At 39.4% G+C, this 21,290-nt stretch overlaps 1 protein-coding gene across 1 annotated transcript in view; it reads right to left on the bottom strand.

Moving 5' to 3' along the window:
- MALRD1 (MAM and LDL receptor class A domain containing 1) overlaps positions 1-21,290 on the bottom strand; it is a 230,601-nt gene that overhangs the window by 194,247 nt on the left and 15,064 nt on the right. Inside the window, 7 exon segments of the mRNA XM_067470328.1 lie at positions 1,408-1,584; positions 2,828-2,915; positions 15,460-15,881; positions 17,529-17,896; positions 18,720-18,825; positions 19,190-19,342; positions 20,184-20,330. Coding sequence (XP_067326429.1) covers positions 1,408-1,584; positions 2,828-2,915; positions 15,460-15,881; positions 17,529-17,896; positions 18,720-18,825; positions 19,190-19,342; positions 20,184-20,330 — 1,461 coding nt within the window.

Here is a 21,290-nt window from a genome sequence, read left to right as displayed (position 1 = left end):
CACTGAGTGACTTTGGGCAAGTAACACTCTCTTGGGCTTGCCATAAATCATAACATAGCACACAACAATGTAGATGGTATCATTTTGGCTCTACAAGCAATAGCACTGATACCTGGAAGTTGTTTATGGCATAACTCGAAATGCCCAAAAGATTCTGATTCTATTTTCCAGGACTGTAGCTATTTTGGAAACAAATAATCTACTTTTCAATAACACAGCACAATAAATGGCAAAAACTATAAACATAGGGATTCTTATTGTCTACACATGCATAAGCAATCAAAAGCTAAAGCTTATTTCCCCTGGCCATCTGAATACGGAGGTATAATGTGAAAATAAAGCCAGGGTGGTATAGTAGTTTTTGTATTGCTTTAGGAATCTAGGGCCCCTTCCACACAGCGGTATCGACAATATCTGCCTTGAACTGGATTATATATGGCAGTGTGGACTCAGATAATCCAGTTCAAGGCAGATATTGTGGATTATCTGACTTGATATTCTGGATTATATGGCTGTGTGGAAGGCCTAGAAAACTAGAATGTGGATCACCCCTGGCCATGTAAACCCATTGGGTGACCTTGGGCAAATTACTCTCACAATTTCAGAAGGCGGTAAAGATCAATCCCACCTGAACATATCTTGCCAAGAAAATCCGGTGATAGGTGACCTTAGGGTTAGCATAAGTTGAACATTATTTTGCTTTTCTCTTAATTTTGAAAGTGCATTACCTGCCAAAGGTCACCTATTGGCTGAGTAGTGGGAATTTAAACTTTTCTTTCCTAGAGTTCTAGTCCAAAATTGAAAGCTCTACACAATGCTGGCAATGACAACACAGAAAAAGTATCTGCACAGTGGGCTGTGTCATGCTTCCACAAAAACTTTAATATTTTATCTAATTAAGCCTCCCTTAATTGGAAGGGCTTCCATTCTTCATTGTATGTAGCTCTTTCCCTTTAAAACCTCCATCCCAGAGGTGAAGCCCATAGTCAGATCCAGCAACTTCCTTGAAGCCAGACATTTGGGAAAAGGTGCTGAAGGAAGTTGAAGTTCTTCAACTTCTAACACCAACTTTTAACCTGCAGTGTGTTCAATAAAGGAAGTTGAAGAAACCCTGCCACAGGTGTATGGAAGGCAAGGCAGGAAAGGACACAGAAGGAAGGCAAAAAGTAAGCAAGAACTACAGTTGAGTCAGGCCTCCATCTTTTCCTACAAGTTTTAATTGTTAGTCTTGGGAGGAGTCAGAATTTCACTTTTTATTACTCCATTAAATAAATAAATTCATTGTTAACTGTTCACTTGTGTAAATCCAACTCTGTTCCAGGCAAGATTAAAACACCTTCAAGAATTAGCTCAGGGGACAGAACAGGATGTATAAGAAGAACTGCATTATAAAATGTGTTTACTCACCACAAGATGACTCATCTGATTTGTCAGGACAGTCAGGTTGGAAATCACACCTTTGGTTGACATTGACACATTGGCCAGTTGCTCTACAGACAAATTCCTTTTCTGTACAGTTGTTCATAGGCAGTGTCACAGGAATGGATGTCATGGATGGAGTTATTGCATCAACTGGCAAGCTTCCTTAAGAAAATTCAAATGGCCACAATTTTGAGCATCTCATATTCAATCAGAAAACTTACCCGTATATGAATTCTGAATGAAAAAGTTGTCATCAGTCTAAATTGCATTGATAGACAATATCATTAAGACTCTGTAAAAAGACTGATCTTGTGCAAACACATGAGTCCAAATTGTATTGGTAGAGCTGACCCACTAAATCAACTTATGAATGGTGAGCCAGAATTTACGTCACATTGTTTTGATGTTTTTACAACTACTGGTACTACCAAGAGCGTTCAGGATATTGTCTGTTTCTTTCCGTTATGGACAGTTCTTTATAAGAGACTATTCTTTTTAGGTAGAGTATCCGTATCAGTTCTTCCGTTTAAATGCCTTAGCTAGCAAGCAGTGTGAAAGGTCTCTGCTTTACTGAAAACCTGGAATGATTTATTTTTTCATTCTTGAAAATTGCTATTATGGATTTTGAGCCATGGTATTATGGATTTTGAGCCATGGAAGAGTGGCTTAGGAAATCACTAGTTGAAAAAAAAAAACCCAAGCCAATTCCCACACCACTCCTCCCACAGTGGCTTAGTTGTGAAGATTTCTAAGAGCTAGTCATTGAAGACTCAGGACAATCAAAGAAAAGTTAACTTCAAAGGTCTGATCCACCTGTGTTTCCTCATCCAGTTCATCATGTATTCCAAATCCTTGAAGTATGTACTGGGTGATTCAGCATAATCTGGGAACAAAATACTGGGATTATTTTGCTCCACCAGGATTTAATAGGATTTCAAACTTCATATCTTGGTGCAACTAGCTGTAGTGGATTCCATAGAACTGGAATGTGGTTTGAAGAGAGGAGAGATTATTGGTGGTATAGAAAACAAGTCCTATGATGAAAGGTTTGCTGAAATGGGTGTACTTAAAGTGGAAGAGGGGAGAAACTAAAGAAATTAATTTCCAGATACCTGAAGGACTGTCACAAAGAAAAGGGCCAATACCTGTTATTGGCTACTCTTTCTCTTAGAATCAGTTTCATAGGGGTATAGGAAGACTCTTTCTTAATGAAGGTCTTCAGGCAGTTCTGGATTTCCTACATCAAGGGGAGTGATCTAGTTGTCCTACAAGTTCCAGTTCTGTGTGTTCTTTATTAAAACATATTCATCTTCTTGAACTGCCTTCAATTATCTACTAAATTTCATTTGTTAATCCTGACGCACAATTTGGCAACAGCCAAGGTTTGTGCCTGAATTTATCTTACCATTGTACAGCATACAATCCATGAAAGACAGATCATCAATACCAATGTCTCCAGTGAAGCCATCCCCAACAGTACCTTCCACCAAGATCTAGATAAACAATAATTAAAAAGCCATTACTAGTTGAGAAGATTTCTATTTTTAGTTACCTATTTAATATCCATTTATCTAAAAGAGAGGAGGTATGTTTTGACTTTTTATTAAAAGTTTAGGGACATTCTTAAGGATGGAGTGTATTTGTGTGGGAAGCTAATCATGATTAACTCTCTTTTGTGCTCATTTTAATCACAAAGAACACTTAAAGGATTAGTGTGGTTGGCTACACAGTCATAAGTATGCCTATTAAAATATCACTATAATATAGAATTATGATATGGCTGTATAGTTAGTGTCCCACTGTTGTTAGCACACTTGGTAGTAATCATTAATCATAGTTAATGGTCTCAGCAATCAAGTGGATAAGCATAGCTTTAGAGTAATATCATAATGAACCAAAACAAAGTTGCCACAGTGTAACTCCATGGAACAATGAAGAAATAATATTTTAATAAAACATTAGTAGAGATCAGGCTTTCAATATTACTGCTCATGTGCTTTTGGGATGTTATCCCTGTCTCATACGAACCCTTTGTCATTGAACACCTGAAAAGCTGGAAGAACATTTTAATGATTCAAGTGCATGAGCAGAATCTGATCACATAGATTGATACTATGCTGGGAGACTACTCAGAGATCACACAATCCCATAGGTGTTTAAGGGGCAACTAGCAGTAACTAAATCTGTGACATTGTACTTTTCATCTTATGCTGATTATAGGGGTGCATTCTTGCTCATTTTCATTACAGTTTGTATGTATTTCTTCTGCATTATGACCAAGACTCAAAAGAAAAAGTCTACGTAAGAACCCCTTGCAAAACTTGTCTCAAAGGTTTTATTTACCACTTCAAAAGAAGATATTCCATCAGACATTTCCACCATATTTTCCCAAAATAAAAACACTTTCGTGAAGGGGAGGGGGCAGTTTTTTTCTGAAGATGTATCCTCAGGATTTCCACTCTCTTTTCCTGAGTCAGTTTCAGTTCACTTTGTGAATAACAGTTTGATCAGATATATTTCCAGTTCTTTACACTGGTTTCCCTTTGATTATGCTCTTAGCTAAATCACCTGGTACTTTTTTATTTGAGGATCTCATTCACAGTTTCAGACTTGGAAATTCATAGAGCTCATACCTAAAAAGAGTAGCTGTCAGTCCTTGAATGTGAGTTACAACAGGACAACAATGGATTGTGACCTAGTACAGAGTTTTCCAGTTTGGGCAGTATCTCTAAGCAGAGACTATAACTTTCAACATCAGCTTTGCAATCTAGGCAGTAGATCAGGATGCTATATGGTCTGCAGGGATGAATGAGGGCCTATAAAAATCCTTGTAGGCACATGCCCTATAATAATGCTCTCGTCAATCATAGAAAGCAGGCAATTGAATTCCTCTGTCTAGATGAAGGGTACATCTTATTTTCAGTATTAGATTTTCATGCACCATAAGTTACAGGCAATAATTCAAAGAATACACCCATATTTTTCCAGAACTAATGAAAGAATGGAAAAATATAAGACAGTTCAGTGCAAAGTAAATTATAATGCAATGGATATTTTCAAAAAATAAATGTTCCTCATCAAACATTTACATAAGAATGCACTCTTTGCAGTTCCATTACATTGCCATTTAGATGAGGGAATAAGGAATGGGGATTGTGGTTCATATCAGGATCAATGCAACCTTGAGAAATATACCACTGGATCCTAATTCCTCCTGCTAGAATCAGCAATCCCCTTACAAAGTTCCAGTTACACTAGTACTAGATATAGACCATTAGATCCTGGATATAGGAGCCAGTGGTGGGACTCCAGACAAAGACTGGCAGAACTAATGAAAGGAGTAGCAGATAATATTCCAGGGCATATCTCCAAACCCACCTCTGGATGGCAGGGATAGCAGTCTTCATCAGAACTGGTTTTGGAAAGTGCCAAAGGACTAAAAGAGTAGAGGAGGAAAAGAAAGGAGTGATAGTTCTGCCGGTAGATAACTGGGGGCCATTCCAGACTGGTCCTATATCCCAGGATCCAGTCCCAAGTTTTCTGTTTATTCCAGATTATCTAGCAGTGTGGATTCATATAATCCAGTTTAAAGCAGAAAACCTGGGTTCTGATCCTAGGATATAGGGCCTGTCTGGACGGGCCCTATATTTAGCACAAAAGTGCTGAAACCACAACAATCTTAGTACATAATACAATCTAAGTACAGCTTCAGTTCAGCTGATGCTGTAGCTGATTAATACATTCGCACCAGGAGTTTCATTCTCCATAAAATATATGTGTATGCACACACATACTTTAAAACATGGCATGCTTTCATTGGTAATTGATCTAATATAGTGTTTTCAGTTGCTAGCAAACAGGAATGCTAGCACTATAATGAAAGTCTGTTGTCATTTCAGTAATATATGTTACTTATTTTACATAATATGATTAGACATATGAACATGAAACTATACGTTTTTGTCTTTTTGTAGCCTAAGCTAACACTCAGGTTACATTGTCCAAGGAATCTTTTTTTAGATATTGGACAAAGGGAGTCATTTATTTTTAGTACAGGTTGTAAGCATATGTATAAGAGCCAACCTCTGAGCACTCAAAATCTAATTTAGCTCAAATTGAGTCATATAGCCTGAAGGATGTTTAAATTATAAACTGTCATTATACTTCTGCTTTCAATTCTTGTGTTAAAACTAGGATGGGTCCTTTTATTTCAAAATATTTTATTACAAATACAGAGGGAAGTTAATGTTTTACAACTGCACATATGCATTCACATTTCAAGACTGCTATTTTCTGTTTATTTCTCTGTTAACTATTCAGACTTATTTCAATATGAATGTATAAAGGTGAGGTGCAGATTTAAGAATGCCTTCTCCCATAAGCAATACATTAGCATATCTTCAGAGACCCTACTTGAAATATCTTTAAAATGAAGTGAAGTGGGAAGGTAACAGGATCTTCCCAGAAATATCAACCAAGCAGTACATTAAGCTACCTTATATATGTAGTGACTTGTGAGGTTTAACTCTTATGTGTTTAATAGTGTGGGTTTAGCTTAATTGTCTAGTTTGTCCAGCTTTATATTTCATTTTATTTCTGAGCTTTGCTTTGTGTTTGCTAATCTTGAATATCCAACATGCAACATGTGTATAAGGAGCCACGATAGCACAATGAGTGCTGGCTGAACTGTTGACCTGAAGACCTGAAGGTCAGTGGTTCAAACCCACAAAACAGGGTGAGCACCTGTCTGTCAGCCCCAGCATCCCATTTGTAGTCTTGACAGAAGCCTCCCATAGGATGGTAATACATCTGGGAATCCCCTGGGCAACATCTTTGTAGATGGCTGATTCTCTCACACCAAAAGGGACTTGCAATATATTCTCAATTCACTTCTGATAAGATTTTTAAAAAAGCATGTGTATATTCCACATAAAGAAGTAAATAATGTATTTGTTTATTTGGACACTTTTATAAGCAGTTCATCTCCACTCATCATTTGGAAAAACATTTTTTTTGCACAGGAATACCATGGTTTTGTGTAGAAAAAAAATCTATTTGAGCTTGTTTTCTCCATTATCTACAGAAGTCCCCAAATGTAAATCATCTTGATATGTTTGACTATTAAATGGAAGGATATCTTGCAGTGTTGGGACACTCTTTCTTATGAAAACTGGCAAGCATTCATTCTACCCATCATTATTACCAGTCCAGCATATAAGATGGACCTAGATGATGGATACTACAATTCTCACTAAACTTGCAACCATCTGAAAGTTGTCAAAATCGCATATGCTTTTATATATACCAACCTACAAGGAACCCATTTACCATGAAACTAATTTCACATCTCATTTATTATCTGAATGAGGAAAAATAGTGCCCAATTTCCTCAACTCTAAAAAGCACTGCAGATCCAACTTGAATGAAACTTACAAGGATGACATCCACATGGTCAATCGCCATATGAGGTTGCCATATGTCAACAGGCAATTTGAAGGCACACACATATACACACAGTGTTCTATAAAACAAGGATTAAACACTATGTTTAATACTGAATCGACATTGCTCAAGGGAACATAAACCTCGGGAAGTATCAGTTATTGAAGAGGGGAGACAGAGCTCTCTGAGAAGTTTTGGAACTGGAATCATGGTAATATATAAGGTAAATAGAAACATAGTTGGGATATTGTGTGGTTTCTGAGCTGTATAGCTGTGTTTCTAGCAGCATTTTCTTCTGGCATTTTGCCTGCAACTGCAGCTGGCATCTTCAGAGGATCAGCCACAGATGCAGGTAAAACATCAGGAGAAATGCTGCTAGAACATGGCCATACAGCCCAGAAACCACACAACACCCCAGTGATTCCAGACATGAAAGCCTTCGACAATACACAAAAACGTAGTTCCTCCAACAGTAGGAGGAACTATTTGCTAAAGGACCTATTTTCCCTTGCCCCATTCATTGAATTTCATTGAGGCCCCAATGAAATTCACAACCCTAATTGTAGGATGGTAACATGCTGTGACTCGATGTAGCAACTTGGTTCATATACACAAGTCAGTTCAGTCCATCCCAGATTCTAATTTTAATTAACACATTTAGAACAAGTTATGTTGCTAAAGGACACATCTACCGAACCGCTTAGCTCAGCAGTTCCCAACCTTTTTCGAGTCATAGCCCCATTTTATAGAAGCATAGTGATCCACAACCCCAGTACATTAAAAATAGACTTTTAAATAGGGTAATGAAAACAAATCAAAAATAGACCTCGCAACCTCTGAGGATGCTTGCCATAGATGCAGGCAAAACGTCAGGAGAAAATGTTTCTAGAACATGACCATATAGCACAAAAAACCTACAACAACCCAGTGATTCCAGCCATGAAAGCTTTCGACAATAAATCGAAAATAGATTTTTCAGGATTATATAATTCAAAATAATGTTAACATGCAACATATTTGATGTGATGATTGAAATTATCACTCATTAACAAGCTTAAAAATTTGTTTATTTACGATATTTCTATCCCACCTTTCTCAGCTCAAAGGCGACTCAAAGCGGCTTACAAATTGGCAGCAATTTGATGCCATAACAGAGTGGTTGAGTTTTAGTTTATGCCAACCTCATGTCATTCTCAACATATAATATTTTTCTTGTTTCTTTTGTCAGTTGCAGAAGCATCGAAAAACAGCTCTCACAGAGATATGTTGAAACCAAGGGGAGTAAAACATGATACATGGTGACATTTGGATGAAATGATTTTTTTTGTTTTCCCTTTTTAAATTTTTCATAGCTCACCACTATCCAACGACCCCACAGAAAACCCTTCAAGACCCCATTTGGGGTCGCGACCCATGGGTTGGGCACTAATGACTTAGCTCCATGTGGCTATATGCTGCATGGTGTTGATCTGGGTTAACACAGGGCAAAGGTTGAACCACATTAACCAAAGATGCAGGCTGCACCAGATTCTTCTCCAGAATTCAGTACAATCCCATGGAAACAGTTGGGCTAGTTCAGATACATGTTCTCTGCACTCGGGACGGCCGTGTAAACACAGGTATGACTTGGGTCATGCTGGTTGTTCATCATCTGGAGTAATGTTGGGCAAAGTGACAGAAAGGAAAAGGGAGAAGGGAGAGGAGAGGCAATTACTCCCTATAGCTCTGGCACTCTGGCTGATATCCAGGAAACAAGCCACTAGCACGGCCCTGCCAGCCACTGCAATAAGGAGAACATGAGAGGATGGTAAGGGTGACTCTCTCACACATCCACAGTGGCTGGGCAGCAGTGACAGCAGTGTTAACCATCTCTGATCCAATCCAGCATACGCCATGTCAGATTGATTTTAGCATAAGGAGTCAATATAGATTCATCCATAGAATGCATAATAGGAAAACCAATCTATACTAAACTAAAAAGCCATTGTGTATACTACTATCATTTTCCCCCTAAAATATATTGAATTTGCTATTCTATAAGTAAGTATACAACACATCCTATAGTTAATTAAAAAAAACATATACTAGATTGGCAACAAATCAATAAAGTGAGCTAAATAGTTGAGAAATGAAAAATGTTTTCAAACAAAGAGAGGGCCATCATTCCTGTAAATAACACAGACGCCATAAAATGAAAAATGAGATGAGATGTAAGCAAATATGATAAACGCAAAGCAATTAATTTTATTCCAATGTTTCAAGATTAAGGAAATTGGCTTTAGAGTCAATGTTATTTTTCATCAGGTTGTTGCTGATGCCAAAAATAAGGCCAATTTTTCATTTTAGCACAGCAGGACTTGAATCAAAAGTCTCTGTATTGGAACTAATTAGAAACTTCTTCCTTCCTCTTCTTCTGCTTTCCTCGTTCCCAAAGGGAAATAAGACAGCATTGCTATTGCATATTTTAGCTTTGGTGTTTTTTTAAACAGAAAAATTCAAAATAAATGTGCAAGAGAACATAAATACAAATTTTCAAAACATACTACTAATAATAATACTATTGCTACTAGTACTCATGTTAATACTAATAATGGAGCACTGAAATACTTCCAAACATGTTTTCCTTTTAACGGTGCTTTAGGTTTGACATAATAATAAAACACCATCATATAGAACCCAAAACAAACACTTTCTCACATTCTTCTCAAGAAGCATACTCTCCAACAGTATTAATTTGGCAGAGACAGGCATAATTAATCCTCCTTTTAATACCAAGTGTAATAAGATTTGAGAAGGTTCACTATTGATTTGACATTTACATTTTAAAAGTATTTTCTGTTGGTTTTTTTTTAAAAAAAAGAATAGCTGAGACACGGTATTGAAAATCTTTATCTCCATGTTGTCATCGTCTACTTTAAGGTTATGTAAATACATTTTGGTCATTATTTTTATTCTTAGTTTAGCAGTAAACCTACCTTTGCACTTTCTTCCTTGACTTAGTAGTCATTCCAAGCTATTTTTTGCTATTAGTATAGTCTCTGTATAGCTTAATCTGCTGGGGTTCCTTCATCAAATTTTCTTACCTTCTTCCTCTAAATCTAATCTTGCTTTATATATGACATATTCATCTTGAAAGTTATACAGATAGAGTGATAAGATGTGGCCTTGTTTACCCTTCTTGCCAATTTGAAACCATTCAATTTCTTTGGATTCTGCCCTGGTGGTGGTAGCCTCTTGTGCCCAGTGCAGCTTACACATCAGGACAATCAAATGTTGTGGCACACACTTTTCTTTAAGATCAATCCAAAGTTTTTCATGATCTACACAGGTTTTGCTATATCTATAAAGCACAGATCATAGATTTCTTCTGAAATTCTTTGGTGTGCTCCATTATCTTCCATGTTTGCAATATAATTCTAGTACCTCTTCCTTTCATGAACCCAGTTTCAACGTCTGTCAAATTGGGACAGTTGGAGGGTATGCCTTCAATGTTCAAAGCCCAGCCAAACACTAAGCATGCTCATATCAGAGTCCCTATTCTCAGTCCCATCAGCCAAATCCATTGTATTAGTAGATATTAGGGACAGGGGTTTCCCACTGATGGCCCCACAGAATACTACAAACATATGCATCCATTAGCTTGTAGAATAAGGAGACCCCAGAGGTGCAATGGGTTAAACCCTTTTGCCAGGAGGACTTAAGACCTGACAGGTCTGAGGTTCAAATTCGCGGAAAGCACAGATGAGCTCCCTGTCAACTCCAGCTGCCCATGCAGGGACATCAAAGAAGCCCCCCCACAAGGATGGTAAATAATCAAAACATCCAGACATCCCCTGGGCAACGCCCTTGCAGATGGCTAATTCTCTCAAACCAGAAGCAACTTGCAGTTTTTCAAGTTGCTCCCAACATGAAAAAAAGTCTTGTAGACTAGCAAGAGGATGGGGAGAGATCATTTAAAGTTTGGATTCCAATTGGAACAAAAAGATTGGAGAGAAACAGGGGAAAATGCCAGCACACAGCTTTGTGTTGTAAAAGAAACAAGCCTGTTGATCTTATTTACACTGGATTGTTGCCAGTAGAATCAATTGTAGGCACTGTGATTCAATCTGTTTTTGTGGCCCAAGCAGTTCATTCCTGCACTTGTCAGACAAAATTACAACCCTTGTGCAAACTTCCCATATTGCACTTTACAGATAAGACTGCCAACCAGCCAGAAAACTATGTTGAGGTTTTACAAGCCTCTAGCTATGAGAGTAGACACAAACAACATCCTCAACTGTCTAGGAGTTACACTTGAATGCCCCATAAGTTTTTAAAGAAAACACAGCACTAAAAACAATGGATGTTTTCATCCCAAAATCTCAGATGAACAGCTCAGCAACTTTATCATGCAGTCAGAAATTACTCAGGGACAGCAGTAAATTGTGTTGGTTTCGTAATCCTACTATCTCTTCAGACAGGGCATTTTTGCCCCGTTTTGCCACTTTACTTTGCAGCAAGGATGGAGCCTGTGTGACAGATGTCAGGCTCTGCCCACTTTCCTTCCAAAGTCGGTGGGAAGCACCAAAAGGTGCTTTCTCCACAACTACAGGGAGGAAAGTGTATTTTAGCTAGCTCCGACAGAGCTGCCCACACTTTCCTCCCCATTTTCACATGTGATGGCAAAAAGAGTGGCAGGGCAACAAGCGTTGACACCCTTTCTGCCATCTGATGGAGGGGGGGGGGAGTGGCAATGCAATTCCTCCCATCCTTTCTGTATGATGAGGGGAGGAGGGAGGGTGTGTGGGGTGCCACACGCCGCCACACACATTTCCTTTTTGCCAGCAATTGCTAGCGCAATGGCATGGCCCAAAAGTGCCATGTGAAGAGGCTCCTAGTTATCTATTCTATAATAAGATCCCCAAAATGGGATCAGCCCATTCCCCATTTTAATTTTAACTCCTGACTTTCTGATCAAGTGATTGGTTTGGCCTTCTTCACATTCACAATATTTGGATACAACCAATAGCAATAAAAGATTTTTCCCTGAAAGGTCATGAAAGTGACCTCGATTACTAAATTATCAAGGCAGTGCAGTGAATAAGCAAGACTTCTAAGAAAGTAAGCAAAACCAGTGACATAACCCACACCATTTTTTTTCCTATTTAGATCAGGGTGCGGATTGTATGGATCTCCAGATATTCAGTTGAAAAAAATCACCTCCATTGGCTGTAGCAGTGATGGCTAATGGGAGTTTCAATCCAATAACATCTGGCATGCCACTCAATTCCCACTCAACATTTCACTGACAATAACAGTGGTATAGGAAGAACTGATGGGGAAATGTATCCCATCAGTACACATCCAACATATCACAATACACATCCAACTTATATGGAAGCCTGTGGATAGTGTACATACTTCTCTACTGCAGTGAGGCTTGTCCCTATATGGTAAACATTCACAGCTTTCAGTTTTGAATTGGCCCACAGAAATGACACAGAAACATGGAGTATAAGAGTCATCCAGTCCAATCACTCTGAGTTACTACCGTGTATTCCGGCATATAAGACGACTGGGTGTATAAGACGACCCTCACATTTTCCAGTTAAAATATAGAGTTTGGGATATACTCACCATACAAGACTACCCCTCTTCCATAGCCGGCTCTTAGGCTTAGAAATGGAGATGAGCACAAACCCCCAGAGTTGGACAAGACTGCACTTAATGTCAGGGGAAAACATTTACCGTACCTAGAGTGAGCCCAGTGCCAGGTCCAACGTCCTTTCCCCAACAGCAACAACAATAATAGAACCCTAGAGTTGGACGGGACTCCAATGGCTAGTCTAACCCTAATTCTGCCAGGCAGAAACACACATCAGGATGATAAGTGGCCATCCTGCTTTGCTTAATAACAACCATAATAACAACCACAGGAATATTGTGTCCAATTCTGGGCTCCACAATTGAAGAGAGATATTGACAAGCTGAAATGTGTCCAGAGTAGGGCAGCTAAAATGATCAAGGTTCTGGAGAACAAGCCCTATGAGGAGTGGATTAAAGAGATGGGCATGTTTAGCCTGAAGAAGAGAAGACTGAGAGGAGACATGATGTGGGCCATGTATAAATATGTGAGAGGAAGTCATAGGGAGGAGGGAGCAAGCTTGTTTTCTGCTTCCCTGGAGACTAGGATGCAGAACAATGGCTTCCAACTACAAGAAAGGAGATTCCATCTGAACATTATGGAGAACTTCCTGACTGTGAGAGACATTCAGCAGTGGAACTCTCTGCCTCAGAGAGTGGTAGAGGCTCCTTCTTTGGAAGCTTTTAAACAGAGGCTGGGTGGCCATCTGTCAGGGGTGCTTTGAATGTAATTTTCTTGCTTCTTGGCAGAATGGGGTTGGACTGGATGGCCCATCAGGTCTCTTCCAACTCTAGGATTCTATGATTCAAAGCAGGGACATTTCCGGCTCATCCTCTGTTCGGATATCAGCCAGCAAGGAAATGCCTTAAATCAAGAAATAGCTTACTAAGATCTACAGAGATACTCACAGGGATACCTCAACATCAAGAGTCCAAAAGTGGCAGGCTAAAACCCAGAGCTTCGATCCATGGCTGATACCAAATGAGAAATTCCCTCCTGGGCACAGGAAAAACTGGGCGGCTTGGAAGGCACTGAACAGACTGCGCTCTGGCACCACGAGATGCAGAGCCACAAAGTGGAGACCATGACATGTGAGTGTGGAGAATAGCAAACCACAGACCACCTACTACAATGCAGCCTGAGCCCTGCCACATGCACAATAGAAGACCTTCCCACAGCAACACCAGAGGCACTCCAAGTGGCCAGTTTCTGGTCAAAGGACATGTAGTGTAATGCCAAGTTTTTAGCTCTGTTTGTGTCTTTTTAAATACATGATAACTGTACCGCTTTTGACATTATAAATACAGTCTATTGTCCTAATCTCACCACGATGGAATGGCAGTGCCATGTTGGCTGTTATTATTATTAAAAGCCCTGTTTACCCAATCATTAACTGGCTTGCACAGCATGGTTATTTTAAGACTTTCCCATTACAGCCAGCTTTCTGTATCCATGGATTCAATCAGCCATAGAAGAAAGTATTTATTTAATTATCTAGGAAACAAACCTAGAATTCACCATCATTTATAGGAGTTGTAGGTACTGGGATGTATAGTTCACCTGCCATCTAAGAGCACTTTGAACTCCACCACTTATGGACCTGGAACTAACTTGGCACACAGAACCCTTATGACCAACAAAAATGCTGGAGGTCTTTGGAGGGATTTATAGGAATTGTAGTTCACCTACATCCAGAGCATAGTATGCACCCAAACAACAATGGATCTGGACCAAACTTGGTATACATTCCCAATATACCCAAATTTGAATACTGGTGCATTTTGAGGGGAATTGGCCTGGGCATTTTGGAGTTTTATATACTGGGATTTATAGTTCACCTGCAATGAGCACTCTGAACTCCAATGAAGGATTTGGAAGTAATTTGGCGCACAGAGCCCCCATGGCCAGAAAAAAATACTGGAGGCCTTTGGGGAAAAATTCACCTTGATTAGGGGGAGTTGTAGGGCGGCTTGGAAGGCATCTACATCCAGAGAGTACTGTGAATCCAAACACTGATGTATCTGACCAAACTTGGCACACATACCTGATATGCCTGAGGAGGAGGGAGGGCGGAGGGAGGGAGGGAGGGTGTGAGGAGGAGGAGTGGCAAGCTTCACTACCAAGCTGGCAGCGTGGTAGCCTATTGGGCTGTCTTCACCCTCGCTGGCATTGAGTTGGCTCCGCCTCCACCCTCCATCCCAGAACAGCTGCTTAGAAAGTCGTCTTGTACCGTGGAATATACGGTATATTCCACTGTCAATCAGCTTCTATCATCAGGAAGTTTTTCCCAATGTTTAGGTATATGGTGGTGCATAACACTTTCTTATTCCCTCCTTTTATACCTATGCCTGTACTTTCAGGTTTTCCATTCTGGTCTGGAACAAAATGCCATTTGCTTTTGACTAATCCTGCAGTCCTAAAGTACAAGCAAGTTTCCCATGAACCAGGATCTGATGCTAGCAATCTCCTTTCCTTAATTGGGGTGGGGGTGAAATCTGAGTCTTATAGTTGCTGAGGTTCAGGATGCTAACCTATGTCTAAGGATTATGTCTGAAAGATGTCACTGAGGCCTCTTCCACATAGCTGTATAAAAAACCACATTTAAACTAGATTATATGGCAGTGTGGTCTCAGATAGCCCAGTTCAAAGCAGATATTGTGGATTATCTGCCTTGATATTCTGGGTTATAAGGTTGTGTGGAAGGGCCCTGAGAGAATGTAACCAACTGCAAGCACTATTTGACATGCGCATTTCCTATCTTAAATTATTACATTATATTTGGTTCAGAACATCAACAAAGGGTGCCTGTGAATAACATTTCACAATGAAAGAGAACTAGTTCAAAGGGATTGTGATCAAACAAATTTCCATGGGCTTAAAAAAGGAAAAGAAAGGAAAGGCAAAACCCTCATATTCTCGTTATGTTTCCTTTCACTCTAAAGCAAGCAAATCAAAGATTGAAAGAACCATACCTGAAATGGCTCTGAACTCGTGATATAGAGCACTTTCCTTTTCCATCTGTTGCCTTGATTGCCAAACGTGTGCCATAGCAGATGTCCTCTTGTATTGCTCACACTTCTCTGGGAAACTGCCAGTCTGTAAATGTGCTTTCCAAACATATGATAATGGAAGCGAAAAAGGCAGCTTTTGTTGCCATATGCAAAGGTAGAATGGAAGATGGGGCTCAACAAAGCTGCTCTGTTTTGGAACATCTGTGGTTCTGAAGACTCTATGTAAAGATAGTATCCTTTGACAGTGCCCAGAGTGTGGTCCTTCATTGGTCCTGTGTTAGGCGTAGACGTTGGTCCTTGGGTTCTGGTCCAGTTGAAGTCATCATCCATATCTTGCTCCCAATTGCAGAGTCCAAGCTCAAAATTGCACTGCAATTCAGGCTCTGAAACCAATAAATTCTTCATTTAAAAAAAAAATGCCAGAAGGGAGGGCCACTTTTTAGGGCAATTGGTATTTTTCTTTCTCACCACTGAATGCTGTCTATTGAAGTGCGATTTCCTTGCTTATTTATTTATTTATATTCTTCTATCCAGAGATCTCATGATGACATATAATCAAACTGTTCAGACAAATTTAAAATAGTATCAATAACAAAACATATCTTTAAAAGCCAAAAAATCTTAAACTATTTGAGTTTTTTTTAAAAAAACAGATTAATAGTTAAATTAGGTGAAAGAATTTAAATCCTTATACATGTGAAGATTTGGGTCAATCAAATTAGGTCTCAAAAGGCTTAGTGAGCATCCAAGTTTTCACTTGATGCTGGAATGGCAGCCACATTGGAACCAATTAGCTTCTGTTCCACAACTAAAGTGTCACAGAAGAGAAGACTCTCTCCGATGTCCTCTGACAACATATTGCCCTGGCTGGGACACACGGGAGGCCCCTTCAACAAACCTTATGCATCGGACACGTCTTTATACAGAGTGGCATTCCTTCAACATTGAGGTCCCAAACTATTTATGACTTTAAATGTCATAATTAGCACCTTGAATTCAAACTGAAAATATATTCAGAGCTGGTTCAAGAAGAGATGGTGATGAACACTCATCATTGGCTGCCAGAAAGCTCCTGCTCTCAATAACAAAGCATTAAGGAGGGATTGTTACCTTTTTAACATTGCCAATATGGGGCCTTCAACATTTGAACATTTTGCATATCCCACCACAATGGATCTGGGGCAATACATTTGGTGAGGCCATATTTAATCAGCCTTAACTGATTAAATCAAATCAAAGACATTTCCATCTCTAATTTGGAACATTTATGAAAAGAAATAAATTATATAGGAATTGTGAAGCATTTGGTTTAGCAAGGACATGACTGATGGAGCATACTTCCCTCCCATCTTGCACTCCTTTTTTTTACACTATTTAGCTTGAGGAAAAGTACAGGAGAGCTTCAAGTTTTGCACAAATTTGTGATATTTTTGGTAGTCCTAATATAGATGTCATCTGATTCTATTCTTTTATTTACTTATGGACTTTATAGTTACTTCTGTTTCTAAATACTTATCATATTGGTATCAGCAAGTGTAGGATAGTTGGTTGAGTGTTAGTCTAGGTCTCTTCAAGACCAGAGGTCAAATTGTCACTCAGCAATGGAAAGATATTGGGTGACCTAGAGCAAGTCTCTCTTTCTCCAAGTCTCAGAGGAAGGCCAAAGCAAGACCCTTTTAAACAAATCCCAAGAAAACCCTTTAATATATTCACCTTAGGATCATCAGACATACCACACCAAATTATACTAATGCAGTAATGTTCATTTTTCACTGTGCTGAGATTTTTTTGCACAGTGCACTATTTAAATATTTGCAGAAATGCAGAGGCCAAGAATTATCACAAAATATGGGGAAGAAATGTATCTTTAACAAAATTCCACATGAGAATAAGTTCACAGAGCTTTGCTTGTTTATAGTTCCCTCTTTAGGCTAGATCTGCCAGTGAATATCATGGGCTAAGGGACAAAGATAGACACAATATTTGAAACATACGATTACAGTTTAAAGGGAAACATTTCAGGCTCTTACCACATTGCTTCTCATCAGATCCGTCTCCACAGTCATCAACAAGATCACACAATAACAAACGACTGATGCAAGCCTTTGAATCTTGGCACCAGAAATGATCGGGGCCTTCACAGTTTAACGCTGGAGGCGGCAATGCACAGCTTTCAAATGTTATATCATCAATTGCTGAGACACCATCATAAAATCCAAGGCTGACTTTATTTAGAGATAATTGAAAGGGCTGTGGAAGGCGGCCAAGCTGAATGGAAGCCTTTAGCCACTGATCGCCTTGATTGTAATATATCCTCCAAAGTACCGTAGGGTCTTTTAGTCCATCAACAAGCAATTGCATTTCTGCTGCTCCAACTGACAGCCCATAGTTGTAATACCTGGAAAGGGAATATCAACATTAGGCATTAATATCATCACCAAAAAAGCTTATGTGACCCTTATGCAAGCCATATGGTGCCATACGTGAGTCAAATTACTGCTTCATCAAGACTGCTACTGTATTTTCTAGCTATAAGTAGGTGGATACAGGTTCAAGTTTCCACTGAACCATGAATCTCACTAGTTGACCTTGAGCCAATTATTCTCTTAGTCTGAACTGTCTCACAGAGGCTTTGTTAAGATAAATCAGAATATACATGCAATAAATAAACCTTAAACTTTTAATTAATAATAACTACATAGTTGGGCTGTGGAGTCATTCCAAAAGAAAGCCCATACTGAAATTCTAACCTACGAAATGATAACTTTACTGTCCAAGTGCATTCTAATGGAAAGTATCAATGGAATGCATTCACTCCATTGAGTCTAAGGTTTACTACACCAGCATGTGAAATGTGTAGGATAGGATCAAACAATCAATTAATTAATGTAAAATAAATAAATGATTATGCTAGAGCAGTGTTACAAGATCTAATGTGATATTACATCAGTGTGGCATTATGTAACATTGGGAACAATATTGTTTGTCACAAAAGAACCAGATATCACAGTTTTATAATATATATATCCAAAGTGTTTGCTATGTTTGTTTATTTTTTAAAAAAACAACACATCTATTCCAAGTGAACTTCTAAAGAGAAAGCTAAAGAGTAAAGTAAAGAGAAATATACTGTACAATCAGAAAAAACAATGACAAACACCACTTCTGCTTTCACTTCAGAAGCACTCATGTGTTCCACAAAAATCAAACTTCATTCATACCAGAAGGTCACTGAGCAATCTGATCCAGACTGACTGAATTTTGGACTTCGCAGCTGTGCAATCTGAGAGATACTGCTGCTGTTTTTTAGAATGAACATAAAATGGCCTGTTAAGAAGGAAAAAAGAAAAAGAGAAGTGCTTGTGGATGTAAGAGGTCAATTTCTGCCCCAGCCTGCCACCCCCCAGTCAACATCAAAGCCACTGCAAAACTGTGCCAGATACTCTAATGCAGCCTCCAAGGGACTGCAGGGGTGACAAACGGCCTCTCCTTTCCCACAGTTATCATCCCTGGCCTAGACCCTCAGCAGTGCCCACCAAAGACTCCTATGTCCCAAATACTTGGAAACCAATTGTTCATTTGAAAATCCAATTATTCTGCCCACTACTAGAGCACTGCAATAAGATAAGAACACCAAGGAGACCCATTGATGTGGGAGAAAGGCCTATTCCTTTCACTGATGCCATCTTACCTTCAGATTTGTTGTAAGTGTGATCGTTTGGTGGAGCTTGTTTGTGGAAAGCAGGAGGTAGACTTGTCCTGGAGCTTCTTACCCAGTCAAACCCATCTCCACTTGACATTTCCAGCCAGCCACAGCTGTCACTTTCAAAGTCACATTTAGCAGCTGCAAAATAGAAATTTTCATTTACTTGACATCACATTATCTACCCTAACAGCCTTTGATGCTTATAGAATTTGCTTAGATCCATTAGGTGATTCTGTAAATCTAATGGTATATCTGGCCACTTAACCTAGGGCCAGTCAAGAATGGCAAGACTCTGTATTGGCCTCTGTCCTCCTACCAAAGAGCTCCTGGCCATCACTGGGTACCATTTGCCGATGTCATTGAAGGCACCATGGGACTCAGAGAAGGAAGGGGAGGAAGAAAAGAGGCAACCCCCTTCTGTGCTGTGAGTTGCGTGAATGCCTTTGATAACAATGGGAATGGCACCTAGAGATGGCCAGGAATTTTTTGAAACTCCCTGGCAGTCAGTACAGGTACAAAATGACGACACAAGAAAGTACCATCTCATTTTACCTGCACTATGGAAAATGGGGAAAGCAGGAAGGCATGACTGAAATGAACAGCAGCCAAATCAGCCCAACAGTTCACACTGCCTTCAAATGTAAGACTGCTCTCCAGAACTGCAACATGAATTGCAACTATTTATGTTCCACGAGCATATTCGAGAAAATAAAGTTGAATACCTCGTTTTTAAAAATTAGGCTCTAGATATCAATTTCTTTCTAATTATAGTCCTCCTACTCTGGCAAATCATTTTCTTGAAACAGTACTACAAAATCATTAATAGAGACTCTGAGGCAAAGTCTTTCACCTTCTGAGAGGTTTGTCTTAATTAACAGATGCTGTAATGAAATAACAGAGCCTGAGTCATGAGACTATTGACATGTAGGTTTAAAGACCCTTAAGCATGCATTACAAATCAATGTGTTTTTTTACTCACAGCACATGGTTTCATCACTGCCATCTGAACAATCAAGCGTGAAATCACAGAACTTGTCAGATGAAACACATTCCCCATCCTTGCATGGCAAGAGTCCCAGCGGACAATCAAGAGACAAGGAATGAGGAGTTTCCAACTTTGTTTCACCTTCAAAAAAATAAGGTTGAAAATATATTGTTTTTCAAGATTCAGCAAGTAGAAAAGCGTATCATATATGAACATCAACTTTCATGTTTTGAGAAATCAAAAAAGGCTATATGGGGTATTCTTGGCTGTGGAAGGGCACTTTCTTTGCTACACAATGGTTCCAAGTGTGGCAACAACCATCAAAACAATGTATTTTATTTCTTACCCACCTCTCCCTAAGTTTATGCCTCAAGTTATAATTTAATAGATAACTGAAAACATAAAATCATTTCCACCCATCAATGACAAAAATTAAAGAAGATTAAAACTTACAATATAACCATTCATACCGTTAAAGTGTCAATTTAAAATTCATAGTTTAAAACAGACTATGGGTCTGGATGGGTCCGCCAGTACTGAGGATTGCAATTTGAGATGAGAAATACTTTTGCCTTGAGTCCTTTGAGAGTCACTGCCGGACAATGTGTGGAAGTACTACTACTACTACTACTACTACTACCAGTAATATATCGTATTATCTGCCTATTTCTAGCCTCCCTTTTATGGGCAAGGTTCTGGAGCTAGTGGTGGCCTCTCAACTCCAGGGATTCTTGGATGAAACTGATTATCTTGATTGATCGCAGTCTGGCTTTAGGCCTGGTCATGGAACGGAGACAGCTATGGTCGCCTTGGTGGATGATCTCCATAGAGAACTAGACAGGGGGTATAAGTCCCTGATGGTTCTCTTGGAAATCTCAGCAGCTTTTGATACCATTGACCAAGGTATCCTTCTGGATCGGCTCTCCAGAATGGGTCTTGGGGGCACTATGCTGCAGTGGCGCCACTTCTTCCTGGAGGAGCGTACTCAGATGGTGATGCTGGGGGGCAACTGCTCGGATCCCTGGCCTTTGACCCGTGGGATCCCACAAGGTTCCATTCTTTCCCCCATGCTTTTCAATATCTACATGAAACTGCTGGATG

The sequence above is a fragment of the Anolis sagrei genome, chromosome 6, assembly GCF_037176765.1.
Source record: "Anolis sagrei isolate rAnoSag1 chromosome 6, rAnoSag1.mat, whole genome shotgun sequence".
NCBI lineage: Eukaryota > Metazoa > Chordata > Lepidosauria > Squamata > Dactyloidae > Anolis > Anolis sagrei.
This window is presented reverse-complemented; position numbering and strand designations above follow the sequence as displayed.